Source organism: Cynocephalus volans, chromosome 2, assembly GCF_027409185.1.
Source record: "Cynocephalus volans isolate mCynVol1 chromosome 2, mCynVol1.pri, whole genome shotgun sequence".
Taxonomy (NCBI): domain Eukaryota; kingdom Metazoa; phylum Chordata; class Mammalia; order Dermoptera; family Cynocephalidae; genus Cynocephalus; species Cynocephalus volans.
Window position 1 is genome coordinate 35,311,390 of NC_084461.1, and position 17,862 is coordinate 35,329,251.

A 17,862-nucleotide genomic window follows, 5' to 3' on the forward strand; every position below is an offset into this window, starting at 1 on the left:
CCTTACTCAACACAGCCCAGGTGCTACGTGAAAAAAAGAAAAAAAAAAAAAAAGAAAAAAAAAAAGGAAAAAAAAAAGGCAGGGGGGCAGGGAGAAGGGAAAGAGGGAATAGAAACAACAAAAACAAAAACTACTCTGCCAATAAACTACTCTGCCAATAATAGCAAGCCATAACATTATTTTAAAAGATTTGCCATAGGGTCACTTCTTCCTTAATGAGTTTAAAATGATTATTTTCATTTAGCATTTTACCAATTAGTATGTGACTTAGAAATATGAATTTGCATCTTGCAACCTATCAGAGTCCCCCTCCTTACTTGATTTGCTGAGAGTAGAGAATGGTCAGATCACTTTCCTAACTCCTAGTTCCCAAAACTTATTGACAACATAAAATCATAGTGTCAAAAAAAAAAAAAAAAAAAAAAAAAGATTCCCATCCTCTGAACCTCAAACTACAAGTTTACAGAGAAGACTATGATGTTTAAACTAGACAATTACATTTAGAATTTTGCACAAAGCTTTCTAAAACTCAGGCACTGACTACCCTGTGTTGACTCTATTCCTAGCTGACTGAAGTAATATCTACAGTTTTTCAATTTCTTACTTTTTTAGGTTGAAAGCCTTTCTTCTGAGAGCAATTAAGATCTATTTATTTATTGGTGGCTGGCCAGTATAGGGATTGAGACTTAGAGCTTGGTGTTATCAGCACCACACTCCCATATATAACCAACTGAGCTAACTGGCCAGCCCAGCAATTAAGACTTATAGGACTAAAAATATCAACATCGAAAGTTAGTGTAAAAATTAACATTCAATACTTTTTTGTTCCATTTATAAAAACCATCCTATATATATACATTACACAAGGGTACTTCAAAAAGTTCATCAAAAGATTTGCATTGTCTTTTAATTCCATTTTCCTATGCATTTTTGAAGTACCCTCATACATATGAGGATACAGGCACCAAAAGCTTTTTTAACAAAGATAAACATTCATAAAAAATGTAAATTTATCTTTCGAGATAACACAAAGCAACACTATTAAAATTATCTGTTTTATAAATTAAGACATTAAAGGTATAAACATATAATCAGAAGTTGCTAAATTTACCATATGTAAAAGCTCTCCTAAAAGGATGGTTGCTCTGACTGAGATATGATCATCACTGTTTGTTATCACTTCAACCAAACCCTTTGAAAATAAAAAGAAAATATCACTATTGCAAAATATTACATATGAACACATTTCTGCATCAGATATTTTCTCCTCTGATAGAGTTCTGTTTGACAAAATAAAAGAAAGAAAATAGAATAAAGTAAGGTTTATACGTCTTACCTCTAAAAGTCCATTACGAATAAATGCAGAGAGTATCAGTGCCAAATAATTATCCATGAGATCTGGCCTGGAAATAAACACAGCATGGAAACAATTTAAATAATGTTTCCTTTATTTCACAATCTAACATGAAAACAATAATTGTAATAAATTGGAAACATTCTCATATTTAAATTCTACCTGGATCTGGCTCTATGAGGAAGAATAGTTTTTGCCTCAGCTGCTACAAAGCCATCTGAAAGCCTCCAACTGTCTTGGAACCTCCCTGGATCTAAAACAGTTAAAATTTGGTAGTTAAAAGATTAGATATCTCTGAAACACTTCAGATAAGTGTGGAATCAGCTAGCCAGGCTATAAAAAAAACCTTAAAAAGTGCTGGTTAAAAATCAAAACACTCAAAAAGATACGTTAAAAAACTATTTATGTAAATATTCACATATCTAACTTCCTTCATTTTGGGACTTAGGAATCATTTGGCTAAAAGAAAATAAGACAAGAATTAGATAATCTAATTTGAGAATTACATAGCTTTTTTACTTTCTCATCTCTTCCTTTCTTGGCCCATCTTTCTACTAATTTCACTGCTCATTTGCAAGAGCTAAAGAAGAAATTAAAATTTTTTAGTTTTAGGAATTTGAGGTTTTATTTTATTTTCATGTTAATTTCATGCCATGATGATGCAGTAAGAAAATAAAATGATATTAAATATTTTGTTTAGTATTTCTCCTTTCAGGAATTTTGTCTCCATTAGGTACGTCACCTTAAAAATTACATCAAGACACAAATGCACTTCAATACTTACCTACACTGAGCAATGCTTCTATGAACTCCTCAGTCACAATAGGTAGAGGAAGACGAAATATATCATAAAGCACTTCAAGGAGACCTCGCTATGACAGCAAACAAATATAGTTGATTATTTTTATTAAATAAATCTTTAAAGATTTTCTAACTCCCCTATTCACACAATAAAGAAAATGACAAAAACAGAACTACTGTATTTTGGAAAACTACTGTATCAGACCTGTATCAGAGAAGGGATAAATTACTGAATGCTTACTGTACACATCATTTAATCTTTTCAAAAACTCTTTCATTATCCTTACTCTGTACATGAACAGATTTAAAGGTTAAGAGTAATTTTCCTAACATCATGGAGCTATAGTCTAACCCCAGTTGGCCAGACTCCAAAGACCATGTTCTTTCCCCACCTGCAGAGTAAGAAATCAACTGAATTATCCTAACCTTTTGTTCCCTGCTTATAGATTTCTTCATTTATAATCATATCCTTCCATCTCCACAATTGAAATGCTTTTTATTTCATATTTTAAGCAAGGCACACTTGGCTAATATTAATATTTTTCAACTTTGGGTTTGGTTCATATACAGAAAAATAAGGAAGGGGCAGAAGGAAGGAACAAAATTAAAACAAAAACATTTAAGAGGAAATTAAAGAATCACTTGAAGAGTTAGTTATTTTTTCCTCCACATTAAATTTGTTGTTGCTGTTTCATAAAATTTCTACAATCAACTTATGAATACATCTAATAAATGAACACAAGTATTAACAACCCAATTTTAATCACAACCACCATCTTCAAAATAAAAACTTTTAACATAGTATAAAAACCTAAGTTAGAAGGCATAGACACATAAATACAACTACTTTTTGCTAAATGTATTTCTGTAGTGCTTGAATCTTTTACAGCGAGAATGCCCTTTTGTACTGTTTGCATTGTTTTAATGAATAAAGAATAATTATGTTCATATTTTCAACTCAATTTTTAATACAGCAACTGTTCCCAACAACAGCAATATTTTAAGTGATTCATATCATACTGAGGGTTTAACTAAGTAGTAAATACTTACTCATGTATTTTTATACAGGTTAATAACTAATGAAGAAAAAGTATCATCTGAAATAATTTTTTCTTCAATTAATTCCCTCTGTTAAATATCCAGGAATGAAACAATCACAATAACTTTTACCTACCCTTATTTCCATATTTGGTATGCAAAGTACTCCAATTAAGGACTGGATCCCAGAGTTTCCAGGTTTACATAAATTAATAATTCCTAAAAAGGACAAAGAAAAAAAAAACACTGATGTGAATTTGAAATAAACTATAGTAATATATCATAATATAAAATTTGTGATTTTTCTTAAGCTAAATTATACAATTATACTATATGGTTATCATAAGTGGTATTATGTAAATAAAGTACACTTTAAGCATTCTCTGTATTTCTCCACTAATTGGAGATTACTGATAATTTCATCATTTAAATTCTTTCTTCAATTTCTGTTTCATATCCAAAAAGTTCATGAGTCTGACTGCCTGACACTGTCCTGTTCGCTAATGAATGCTTCACTGGGAACATCAGAGAGAATAAGACAATATTCTGTTTCCACTGTTTAATGCTCCAGTCTAAAGTGAAAAACTTTGCTTGGCATGTGTCTTTTAAAAGTTTAATTCTAAAAGAATGCACAGAAGAGTATAAGCAACAGACTTCAAATAAAGCACACAATCAAAATTTTTAAGTTACAGACCAAGTCAAAGAATTTTAAACATATTAAAACTGTGTGTCACAAAAGATATGTGAATAGCCAACAAACATGTACGAAGTGCTCAATATCATTACTCATTAGAAATATGCAAATTACATTAATAATGAGGTACCATTACATATCTACTAGAATGGCTAATATTAAAGATTGACAATACCAAATGCTGACGAGGATGCAGAGAAACTGGAACTCACATACACTGATGATGGGAACATAAAATTGTGTAAGCATTTTGGGAAAGAGTGTTGCAGTTTCCTATAACATTAAACACACATCCACCTCATGATCCAGCAATTCCATTTGGGAATTTTCCCAAGATAAATGAAAGCTCATGTACACAAAAAGGCTTGTATAAGACTTTTCATAGTAGTTCTATGTAGAATAGTCAAAACGGGAACAGGTTAGGGGTTCACTAAAGGAGTTGGGCTAAGAAAACTGATATATTTACCCTATGGAATACTATTCCAGCAATAAAAAGGAACACATTACTGATATATACAATTACATGAATGAATCTCAAAATCATTATGTTGAGTGAAAAAAAGCCTTATAAAAAGGCTTTTTTTATGACTCCATTTATATGAAGTTTCAGAAAAGGCAAAACTAATCCATAATGAAAATAATCAGAACAGTGGTTACTTATTAGCGGTGTGGAGTCAGGGAACTAGAAAGAGGCAAACTTTCTGGAGTGAGAATAATGGTCTATATATTGAAACAGAGTTGGATTACATAGATATAAGCATTTGTCAAAACACATTAAATAGTAGATTCATGATTTGCCCATTTTACTGTATGTAAATTTTACCTGACCTGCCCTCAAAAACCAAAATCAAAAATAAACAAAAAGAACCAGGGCTGCAAACAAATACTGCATCCTAGTTAATAATCTGCACGAAGTGTTTAGAGTAAAGAATACTGATGTCTGTCTGTAACTTCCTTCAGGATATATTAGAATAATATATGGACTGATAAACACACAGAGGGATGGACAGATATGTAATAATGCAAATACAGCAAAAATCTAGGTGGTGGGACTATGTGGGTGTTCACTCTGGTTTTTTCAATTTTTCTGTATGTTTCAAATTTTTTAGAATAAATGTTGGGAAAAACATTTTTTAAAAAGTCAAATAGGACTCTGAAGTTCTGTTACTTCTGGCTAATCATATACATATTTATCAATCATATATATGTTCTCCTTGAATTTAGTGTAAAAATTCAAATTAAAACGTAACAGGTAGACTTATTTGCTTAAGTCATCAAAATGGTGTTCCTCAAACTTAGATGTCTGATAATTTGAGAGATTATAAAGATATAGTTTCTACACTAATGCACTAGTGCACTAATATGGAAAACAGGCTGTTACAACTCATGAAGAAATTGTGTTCTAAAAGGTCATTTGAAAATCAGTTTTTTGGAATTTGAAATACATTATATCATAGAAATAATGTTACAAATACACAAAAGTTTATTTAACTCATAAGTAGTATCACAGAATCTAAATACTATTTAGGAAATTCTGTGAGAAAAATGCTTTCAGGGTTCTAACTCATAATGCTAATATTTCTTTTCTTATTTCAACAGAAGGGCAGAAGACTCCCAACCTTTTATGATCCTAATGATGGATCAGTATATAAGGGCTCCAGAAGAAATGAAGCACAGTAGAAAGAATGTTTAAGAGCAGTAAGTAAAGAAACTGGCAGATATTAGAGAAACAGTGACAGATAGAGTAGAATCTGGATGTAGGAAGGAGGAGGAGGAGATATTAGGGTGATTAAAGCAGGATAGAATTAATATTTTTGGTTAGATAGAAACTGCTTTAATGGCAAGAAGCTGAGGGATGGTAAAGAATGATGATTTTAACTATAGAAAATAAAGTTATAATGAGTTCTGGAGTAAGGGCAGTGATGGTTAAGTGAGGACCTAACTGGTTTCTATGTCAAAAGAGTGTGTGGGGGCTGAACAAGTATAAAAAAAAATGTGTGAGTCTTTTGTGCTCATAGAATCCTACAGTTGTCCATGAAGTTATGGGAAATAGGTATTTATAAGGTATGACAAGACAGGGCTTTTTACCAAGGTTTAAAAAAAAAAAAAAAGGACAAAACAAAACAGAGGAAGTACCTGGAAATATACAAGTCTATGGCTGGGATAAACATTTGTATGGAAAAAGATATCTGTAAGTTAGGGTTACCTAGGCACACAGAAATGTTTAGGTACATTTCCTTGTTCTGCTTAGTGCTACATTCCTTTCCATGCTATCCCTTTAATTATCCTACAAACTCAAGAAGGAAGAAGGTAATCCATATAAAATAATATTTAGTGGTGGTATTATTTTAAGAAAAATATCTGCTTTTTATTCCATGGAAAGATAAAGCATGCATAATTGCTATTCTCAAGAAATTTGGGACTACTGACAGCAAATCTTGCTTATTTGGTATTTATAACATTACTACAATGTACTTTTAAGAAACAAACTTTAGTTACAGATACAGATAACACTCAGGTTTTGTGCTGGGTTTTTTTTTTTTTTTTGGTATAGATCATGTTTCAAATCAACACAGTGACTTACAAATAGTTAATAAATATTTGTATACTGAAGACAATACTGGCTGTTTCCTATTGACTACGACAAATTTTCTTCACTACATTTTAATAATTCTGTGCAAATTCCTTTGGTTCTAATAATAACATATAAAGTAAGCTAGATTAACATTTAAATTAGATGCTGCAATAATAATTTAACATTTGATAAAGCAGTCAAGTTTTTCTTCCTGGATATTATAAAGCAACATACAGTAACCTACCTGCCCATGACCGGAATGTTGCTATGATTCCCATTTTACTGGCTAGAAACCGTGCTTCTCTGTCTTCTCTGTTGAGGGGGGAAGAAGAAGGGTGTTATCAAAAAAATAAAATGTTAAAATAAAATGAGTTTTTCCTGCTACTATATGAGAATAAGAGCTATCATTAGTTAATGTTTAAATATTTTCACATCATATTAAAACAAGAGATCAAAAAAAACCCAAAGATCTGATCCACCCCAAAGCAAATTTCCCAATTATAAACTGACCCCGAATTTAAAATTCACGACTTGGTTTAAAATAAGTCATAAATTCTGCTTTGCTATTCAGTTCTATGTTCCCTGCTCTTTTTGAAAACTATTCTTCAATGAGTTTTAATTAAGCATTAGAGAGAACACTTGGCAGCTTATTAGTAAGCATATGTGTTGAAAGACTGCCCCTTAGCAAAGAAAATTACCACATAAACCTCTTACTTTTACCAAATGCAGTCTCTTTACTTCAGAATCCTTAAACTTATTTGAGCATTTCCGACAAGCAAGCTCAACAACCTACACAGTCATTGAATTGTTATTAAATAACTAGATATTAACATCACCAGCTACTTTCTTCCTTGAAAATTACATATTCAACTGTCTCACTTGTTCCTTTATGTACAACAGTCATAACAATTATTAAGCAACAGAATGAATCATATTTATTAAACATTTCCATGTTTGTTATGGCCAGTTCCAATACTTAATAGCAATCTTATAACTATGCTACCCAATCACAATCTGTATCACCCTGCCGATAAACCATTTTTTCCTGTGCCATCTTTTCTTCTTCCCCAGTTAAATTCTTAATTATTGTGAGCATACAGAAATTCAGAGAACTGGAAAAGAAAAAAAGTAGATGGAGTATAAAGAGCAATGTCAGAATATCAAACTAGACAGTAGAGAGCAATCAGAGAGTACACAAAAGAGGTATGAGAAGCTCAAAGAAAAAGGCAAAAACCAAACTAAGCTCTGTAGCATCAGTTAAAATGAGAACTTAACAGACACTAAAATTGAGGGTGGGGGTGGAGAGGTGGAAGAAGAGAAAATCAGGCACCTGTATGATTAAGCTTTCAGTGCTCCTTCTCCTAAAAATGTTGGTGACATACTTATGATGGCTGCCTGGTAATCCATCTCTAACCTATTAGATAAACTTGTAATATTTTTTAAACCAAGCATTTCCCTATTCCCTGGTCATAATGTACCCTTATTTGGACTGCCATTTATCTGCTCATACTCTAGAAACTTAATGAAAAACCTAAGGAACCAAATAGGAAAGGAAGGATTTTGGTGAAATGTCCCCCACTCCCAACTCTAAAAAATATTTAGGTTCATCTCTTGTTCATCATGGTATGCTGAATTCTAAAAATGGCCCCATGCCAAGATTCCATGCCCTAATCTCTGGATCCCCAGAAGATGATAAGATATCACAGTCATGACTGTAATTACATTTGTTATATAGCCTAGCAGAGCTTAAGACAGGGAGATAATCTAGCAGACTTTATCTAATTGGAGAACTTTCTCTAGCTGGTTGCAGAAAAGGAAGTCAGAGAGATTAAAAGCACTAGAAAGATTCAGGTGTTATTATTGCTGCCCTTAGCAGACAGAGGGGGCCATGTGCCAAGGAATGTAGGTGGCCTCTACAAAGTGCTAAAGCAGGCCCCAACAAACAGCCAGCAAGAAAATAGGGACCTCAGTTGCACAACAGCAAGGAACTGAACTCTGCCAACAATCTGAAGAAGCTTGGAAATGGATTCTTCACCAGTCTCCACACAAGAGCTGAGCCAGATATCTGACCTACCTAACTGTGAGCTAATAAACTGATGTTGTTTTAAGTTACTATGTTTGTAGTAACTTGTTCTGTAGCAATAGGAAACTCATACTCTTCATCAATAAAAAGAATGTCCAAATCTCAGAAGAAGCCAAGGAAGAGGCTTAAGAATTCCAATTCATATCTGAAGTTAGCAGGAATAAATCTGGAAGTCTTAAACAGAGAAAACATATTTTGATTTCTTAGCTCAGTTCCCAATATTAGGGTGTGAAAATGAGTCCACAGTGATGGAAGTGATTGAAGATATGAAACCACTATTTTAATTCAGGATAAAAATGAAAAACAACAAAAATGTCTCCCTGTTTAACAATGTTCCAAAACTTAGTGAAGAATTTTAAAATATATACTATCTGTCTAAATAAGTATATGTCTGCAATCCAACAACCCTACTAGAAAAGTATCTCACAGCTTATTTATTGGAAACATGTCACTTGCAAAATCTTCACCAACAGTGCACTGCTTGATACCTGAATCATTTTAACTATACAGTTAGCTCAGAATACCTAATGTGCTTTTCTCTCCAAAAAGACTCTGAAAATTATACTGTCTCATTTCTAGAAAATAATCTTTATCCCCATTTATTTCCCTATTAACCTAACTTTCAAAATTTTACATGTTACATCATTCTACTGACTTAATGTAAGGCAACTCTTCATTCTATTCTCTACTGTCATTTCATTCTTTTAGTCTCTCAATGTAATAATGTTAAAAATACAACAGAAAAAAAAAGATCTAGGTTTCTATTCCAGTCTATCTTATCTGATGGGTTTTCGAAAAGTTCATGGAAAAATTCACATTATCTTTTAATTCAATTTTTTCTATGAACTTTTTTGAACTACCCTTGTATTTTTTTGAAATAAGAAATTAAACTTTAAATTTCCCAAAGCTATCTTTTAATTTTCTAAACCACAGTTAATTATGACAGAAATGCAATATAATTCCAAAAAAATAGGAAATTTACTTAAACTCTCATTTCTTTAGTTCTACATACAATCTGACAAGCCTAAAAGCTTTAATATTAACACACACACGCACCACCTCATAAATTATTAGGAACAACTGGTACTCACTTGAGCTGTCCTTCAGCTGTATCTGGACTATGTCTGTAGTGAAAATCAGTATAGGGTGCTAAAATTCGCTAATTAAAAGAAAAAGAAACAGAAGAAGAAAAAAGTCATTACTATAAAGTGCATTCTTCATGTAACAAGCTAAAATCAATTCTACTTATACAGTTTGAGAGACTTATTTAAATTCTAGATATACTTTAAAATACATAAGACATTAATAATAATGGTTTTTAACAGTATTATTTTACTTTTAGTAATATATTTACCTTTTCTGGTACTTTTCATTCCTTCCTACATTTCTTTGTCTTAGATAATTTTCCTTCTAACTGAGGATTTCCTTTAGTCTTTCTTTGCATCTGTTTCCTTTTTTAAACAACAATAAATATTTATTATCTCACACAGTTTCCATGAATCAAGAATCTAGAAGAAGCTTAGCTGCATGTTTATGTCTAAGGGTCTCATAAGGCTGCAGTCATCTGTAGGCTTGACTGAAGCTGGAGGATCTGCTTCATGCTGGTTCCACTCATAAGGTGCTGGTTGTTGGCAAGAGGGTTCAATTCCTCTCCATTTATGCCTCACCCTGGGCTGCTTTAAGAGTCCTCATGACAAAAAAACAAGCAATCCAAGACAGAGCAGTGTTTCTTTTAAATCCCTCAGATTTTTTCATTTTTCTTTAATGTGAAAAAACCTTTATTTTACCTCCGTTTTTAAAATATATTTTCTCTAGGTTAGGTTGGCAGTTATTGTCTTTTAGCACTTTAAAGATGCCATTCTACTATCTTTAGTTTACATTATTATTTCTGTTGGGAAATCAGCTGTCAGACTTGCTCCTTTGAAAGTAACATGCCTTTCATTTTCTCAAGCTGCTTTTAAGATTTTTAATTGTCTTGTCTTTCAATGATCTCACCATGATGTGCCTACAGGTTGTTTTCTTTTTGGAGGTTTCTGAGCTTTGTAAATATGAAGCTTCATTAGTTGCTGAAAGAAAGTTTTGGCCATTGTCTCTTTGGATATTTGCTTCCACCAATTTTCTCTTTCCTTTCCAAAGACTACAATTACCACCTTTTGCTCTGTTGTGTTTATTTCCTTTCTTTTGTTTCTCTTTATACTCTTTACTCTGGATATTTATTTATTGACCTTTCTGCCAGTTTACTAACAATCTCTTTTTGTTCAATATGAATTTTTAATTTTGGTGAGTTCTGAATTCCAGGTATTATATTTTTCAGTACTAGAATTTCCATTTAATTCTTTTTGTATATCCAATTATGATGAAATTCTCCATTATTTCATCTATTTTTTTTCCTCTTCCTGAACAAATTAATCATGGTTATTCTAAAGTCTTTTTCCTCTATCTTACTTCTGACCATATTTCTTTGGAATTTTTTTTTTTTAGGGAAGGGAGTTCAGTCATATGGTCACGTCTTTTTGTATGACTAGAAAGTTTTGACTGAATGTCAGACATTGTGTTTTTTTTTTTTTTTAATAAAAGGCTCCACATGATGTTATCGTCCGTCCACCAGAGATGTTTTATCCTTTCACCTGCTAGGCAGGTAGATTAAAGGGTCTGATCACCTTATCCTAACGACCACCTGAGTTAAATTGAGGCTACACTGCAATCTTGATAAGACTAAGTATACCTCTGGATTTCCCATGTTCCTAAAGTATGCCCCTCCAGTGGTTTTTTGTTTGTTTTTTTAACATATTTCATAAGTTTCAAACTTAGATCTTTAGCTACCCATCAAGACAGGTTCACAATACAGTAAATATCAAGAACAGGAAATCAACTATGCAATATCCAATTTTGCCATTTCGGCACCACCCAACTGCCAAAAGCTCTTCTGATTTTTCTGATCTAGAAAGAACCTACCTGGATTTTCAGTTTCTAACTACATTCTGATCAGCGAGTGGCCCCAGGAAAAAAAGCTGTTGCATATATAATCAGTGTAAATTCACTACTGCCTAGATGTCTTTCAGTTTTTGTCTATGGCCCCTCCTGCTAGGCAGACTTTGTCTCTTATGAACTGGAGACTGTGGCATAGTCCATATTATTTTTCTAAAGTTCTGATACTGCAGCTTCTGCCCTGCATAGATTTTAAATTTAAGAATTATGACTGATTTACAATCCTTGCAGACTATCTAGTCTGACAATATTTAATTACATCCTCATTTTTTTCCTTTGAAGTTAAAATGTACCACATGTGGTAGAAATAAAAGCCAGGGTATGGGCTGGCCAGTTAGCTCAGTTGGTTAGAGAGTGGTGTTTTAACACTAAGATCAAGTGTTCGGATCCCTGTACTGGCCAGCTGCCAAAAAAAAAAAAAAAAAAGTAAAATCTAGGGTAAACTGAAAAAAAAATTATTTCTTTTAAAATTTAAGTTAATGAACATAACCATTTTTAAAAGGAGGAAGATTTGGGCCTAGCAACAGAGGTAGTAGCACTGAAAATGGTCCCTTTGTATGTAGAAAAGAAAACCAAAGTATTAATTTAGAATTAAAAAATTGATAAAATATAATTAATAAAAATGAGGACAATAGTCTCTTAACAGCAGACACTATGAGGAAAATGATAATGATAAATAGAAACTGATGATGAATAATACCCAAAGCAATCAGCACTTGTTGAATATTTATCATGTGTCAGGTACTTAGTAAAACATTTTATGCAGAACAGAATTCATATATGTAAAGTACCTAGAATACTGCCTTACTGCTGTTGTTACTACTACTACTACTATTATTATTTACACTATTTAATCTCTACAATAATTTTTTAAGGTACAGACCACGACCTTCATTTTACTTTTGAAAAAAGTGGGTCCAAGAAAGGCTACAGAACTTGCCTAGGGAAATAAAGCTAGTAGGTCATAGAGCAAAAAATCAAAACCAGATCTCTATAGCCCAAAGTCTATGCTCTCAATCTCTGTGCTATGACGGTACTTCAAAAAGTTCATGGAAAGACTAGTATTATCTTTTAATTCTATTTTTCCACAAACTTTTTGAAGTACCCTTATATTACGATGGGATCTTGTTAAGAGGAAAAAGGAACCACCATCTGTGGGTTTAAAGAACAAAATACAAGCAAAAAGATAGCAGTATACTTAAAAATCTACCATAATCTTTGAGGTTTCTTTTCATTTACATAAAGGCATTGCTAATCTGCTATATAATATACAGGAATAAAAAACAAAGCCTGTATATATTATCTTCTTTCATTGTTAATGATTTTTCCAACTTAAAAATTATAGTTTTTCCTCAAGTAACCCATTTAAAAAATGGGCAAAGGAGCTAAATAGGCACTTCTTAAAAGAAGACACAGAAATGGCCAACAGACACATGAAAAAATGCTCAGCATCAGGGAAATGCAAATCAAAACCACAATGAGATATCATATCACCCCAGTTAGACTGGCCATTTTCAAAAAAGACAGAGAATAACAAATACTAGCAAGGATGTAGAGAAAGGGGAACTCTTCCACACTGTTGGTGGGATTGTAAATTAGTGCAGCTATTATGCAAAACAGTATGGAGGTTCCTCAAACAGCTACAAATAGAACTGCTATGTGATCCAGCAATTCTACTGCTGGTATATACCCAAAGGAATGGAAATCATTATGTTGAAGGGATATCTGTATTCTCATTTTTATTGCAATAATATTTACAATAGCCAAGAGTAGGAACCAACCTAAATGTCCATCACTGGATGACTAGGTAAGGAAAATGTGGTGTGTGTGTATATATATATATATATATATATATACACACTATGGAATACTACTCTGTCATAAAAAAAAATGAAATTTGCCATTTGCAGCAACATGGATGAACTTAGAGAAAATTATGTTAATTGAAATAAGCTAGGCACAGAAAGGGAAATACCGCATGTTCTCATTCATAAGTGGGAACTTAAAAAAAAAAGAAGGATACAACAACCACAATAATTCACTGAACTTTCAAAGGGAGAGAACAGAACTGAGGCCACCAGAGGTGGGAAAGGTGGAAGGAAGGGGATTAGCAAGAAATTGGTAAAAGGCCACAAAAAATGATTATATTGTGTAATGTTGAATATACTAATTATCCTGATTTAAGCATCACATATTGCACACAAGTATTGATATTCAACACTGTACCCCACAGATATGTACAATTATGTTTCAGTATATAAGAAATAAAAAATATAGTTTTTCTATCTGATAAAGAAAAAAATTAAAAGTAAACACACTATAAAATATCAACAATGCTAGCTTATTCCCATAAAATGTCTATGAATAATGTATTTAAAACCACTTAAGAATATTGTACTTAACATTTGTTAATGATATAGTCTATATCAATTTTATAATCTGAGGTGTTTCTAAAAATAGTCCTAATAATAAACCAGAACTATAATACATAAATTTCATAAAATGACAAATTAGGAAATAAATCTTTTATAACTTGCATAATTTCATACCTAAATACAAAAAAATCCTTGATTTAAACATACTCTGAGTGCTATCTGCAATGGTCAACAATGGTACACTCACACAAATAAACTGTAAGAATATATTGTGTTATGATTCTGTTCTAATCACTACATACTTATAAAGAAGAGTATACAGTAGTCTTTTTACTTTCGACTAACTGTAATAAACACTATGTGAATTAGTTAAAAATTTTAAATGTACAGTATTTTCTAAAAAGATATATATGAACTTTCTCCCAAGTATATGTGACAATTAGTTGCTAACCAAGTGCTTCCAGGTACACAGAACTTTAGTATAGTTTAATGAATAGGGTATAATTAACGGGGTATTCACACACACAATTAACATAGTAAAGTCCTTAAAATCAAATGGTTTTAAACAGGTAAATGTCTTATGTAATCTTACTCATTCTCTAATTTGCTTAGCAAACTTTTCATAGATAACACAAAAGATAAACTTCACCTTGCACATTGATGAAATATATATATTTTTTCTTTTTTTTTTGTGACTGGTAAGGGGATCGCAACCCTTGGCTTGGTGTCGTCCGCACCGCACTCAGCCAGTGAGCGCACTGGCCATCCCTATATAGGATCCCAACCCGCGGTGGGAGCGCCACTGCGCTCCCAGTGCCGCACTCTCCCGAGTGAGCCATGGGGCCGGCCCTGATGAAATATTTTAAAGAATAATATTTTCAATTCAGTCCAAACTGAATGAGCTATAAAATATTGCAGGAAATATACCAGTCTTGGTTAATTTAGGCTTGATAATTAATGTTGTGCTGTATCTATCAACTTCAAAATTTCAAATTAAGAGTATGTACTTAAAATCATATTTTAAAACTAGAAAAGAATATTAAAGTTCCTACCTCTAATTCTACATCAGCTCGAACATACTGTCGAGTCTTTGGATGATTAAGGAGGTGCAAAATTGTAGTAATGAGGGCCTCGTTTATCCGACTTAATTGGCAATCGATCACATTTTTCAAGATGGTGTTTAGTCCACCTCGAAGGGCCACCACCTCTGGATTCTGAAGTGCTAAAACATAAGACAGAACAACTTAACATACTATATTGGGGGTAATTATCAAAACTAATTAGAAATCTGGGCTTTTACTTTAAAACTCAATTTCCTTTCTGACTTGAAAAACTTTCTAATGAATGACACTTACGAGTAAATGGACAAGCGGATAAAAGGTATCTAATAAAAGTTATTGAATATACTTCCCCAAAACCTGATTTTTTAAATGTCTTTGCATTTTCATATCTTTTGTCCATATTTTACTGGAATGGTTTTTCTTTCCAATCAATTACATGGAGTTCTTTATACATTGCGTATATTGATCCTTTAACTGTTTCAAATCTTTTATCTGATTTGTAAATTTAGATTTGTTTAAAATGGTGTATTTCACTTTTCTACGTTTTTATGAGACAAACATGAACATGTATGCATACACATGCATTCATGCTTTTTAAAAACTTCATGCTCAGAAACTCTTCTCTCACACCAAAGATCAGGCATTTTCTTTGTATGTGTGTACATGTGCATGTGTGATTTAGATGAATTCATGATTTGCATTTCAGTCTTCAATCTGTCAGGAAGTTGAATTTTGTTTAGATGATAAACTCAATTTTTTTCCCCCAAATGTTTAAGCAATTCTCTCAGCATGCTTCCCAGACTCATTTTTATACTTTGTGATATACTAAAGTTTTATGTAATCAGGGTCTGCAACTCTCTCTTAAGTAACTTAGGTTCATAGTTTTTATAAAAATATACATGAAAAGATAATCATTCCTTTCTCTTCCATTCATTCTTTTTTGAAAAATGTTTTCATGGTTGGTTCTCTTCTATTTATTCTTCCAGGTAAGTTTTAGAATTAAGTTTCTTCTATATTTTCTAAAATAAGGTGAAATTACATACAGTAAAATGTACAAATCTTAATCCTACAGTTTAATTAATTTTGAACAATGTCTACACCCTTGTAACCAATATGCCACTCTAGGTACAGAAATTTCATAGTACTAGAAAGTTCCATTACCTCACATTACAGTGAGTCCCCCTCCACTGTACAGGCTACCACTGTTCTCATTCCTACCCTTGTAGATTGGTAGTGCCTTCTTGAGAATCAATTTGACAAATTCAAAAGTCAAAAGTAGCCCCTTCAAACACATACAACTCATGTACATTTCTTATTAAATTTAGTGGTGTATAATTTTCCATTCTCTTTTGGAAATAGTATCATTTTTTTCTATTTACTGATTTCTGTTGAAACACAAAAGAAATTTATCAAATCTGTATTTTCATGTTACCACCATACTAAAATTACTTAAGTTCTGTTTTCACTTAGTTTTGTAGATACAATTAATCTACCATCTACAAAGTAATACTGCCTCCTTTCCAATATATAAATACATTTATTATTTTGCCTTACTAATAACTTGACTAAAAGCTTTAAAATAATGAAAATTAAGAGTCAAAAAGATATAATATTTGTAGAGACCCACCATGAAGAATAAATCATCAAGTGTTGATTCAAGATAAATGTTCTAGGATCTTAACAAAGTACCCTTTTAATTATTCTATTTTATATATGTTTATGGGTATATGTCTATCTGTGTGTATACATATGTAAAATGCTAGTTTCATAAAAAGAAATTGGCAGGTTTCCATCTTTCTAATGCTCTAAATCAAATTACCCTACATAAGAATTACCAGTTCCTTGTTTTTCAAAAACAAAACTTAACACATTAAGTCTTTTTGGTGGCAATTATTTTATCAGTGTTTTCATTACTTCTATGGTTTTTGATCTACTCTGTTTTTTACTTTTTAAGTGAAATTTATCCTGAAAACCCATTCATTTCAGTAAGTTTCCAAATATATGTATATAAAAAAATCTTATTAAAAAAAACTCCTATTATATTCTCTTCCTCATTTCTTTATTAATCTTGTTTTTCTGAACTTTGAGTTTCCCAAACATTTTTGTATCTCACTGTTTTGTTCTTCCAATTAACAGAGTTCATATAAAATAATCTATCTTGTTCTATAATTAAGACTTTAATTTTATTTTTGGTTTCCTACGTATGGAAATAATTTTTCTTTTTCTATTTCTTCAGTTATAACGGTTTCAATGGTTCACTCACTAATTTTTTGCTTAATTATAAAAGCATTTTATGATAAGAAGTTAACTCCGAGTACAGCTTTCCAGGCATCCCGTATATTGTCATGTAGTCAAATTTTTGTTGTTTTCTAAATTTCCTTACTCACATTTCTGATTTTGTTTCTAAATCAACAGGTATTATGAACAGTATTTTTAAATCTTTAATGGTATGGTTTGGTTCTCCTTTTGTTTCTTTAGCTTAAACTTTATGTTATTATTTAACAAAATAATTTACCTCAAAAGGAAATGTGACATACACCATTTTTATTTTATGTGCTGGAAAAATATCTTGTCATTTAAAATTATATTTCTTTGATAGTAAGTGAGGTTGGAACTTTTAAAATATGTTGATTAGCCAAGTATTTCTTCAAAAATTATTTTCCCTATTGATTTGCATGTAATTAAGTTATTTTGTTACTTTTTTTTTTTTTTTTTTTTTTTTACTTTTTTGTTCTGGTGCTGCTTGTTTTCTTGACTTCTTATAGTAAAATCTGCAGCTTTTGAAATCCCCATGTAATTTCCTTTGACAATTCAAATCTTTTCCTCCCACTGATCAGATAAATATTTACACATGCTTTTCCTCCTCGTTATTTTTCTCCGTTTAACTCTTTGA

General features: G+C 31.8%; 1 protein-coding gene across 4 annotated transcripts in view; it reads right to left on the reverse strand.

The window, feature by feature from the left end:
• The window catches only part of RICTOR (RPTOR independent companion of MTOR complex 2), a 131,017-nt gene that overhangs the window by 36,063 nt on the left and 77,092 nt on the right, over positions 1-17,862 (reverse strand). For 3 of the 4 annotated variants that reach the window (XM_063084527.1, XM_063084513.1, XM_063084509.1), the window contains 8 exons: positions 14,961-15,130; positions 9,637-9,704; positions 6,707-6,774; positions 3,330-3,412; positions 2,139-2,226; positions 1,517-1,607; positions 1,337-1,403; positions 1,112-1,192 (listed from right to left, as the gene is read on the reverse strand). In XM_063084527.1, the coding sequence (XP_062940597.1) occupies positions 1,112-1,192; positions 1,337-1,403; positions 1,517-1,607; positions 2,139-2,226; positions 3,330-3,412; positions 6,707-6,774; positions 9,637-9,704; positions 14,961-15,130 (716 nt within the window). The remainder of the gene's footprint in view (positions 1-1,111; positions 1,193-1,336; positions 1,404-1,516; positions 1,608-2,138; positions 2,227-3,329; positions 3,413-6,706; positions 6,775-9,636; positions 9,705-14,960; positions 15,131-17,862) is intronic. The other variant, XM_063084519.1, reaches the window with a different exon arrangement.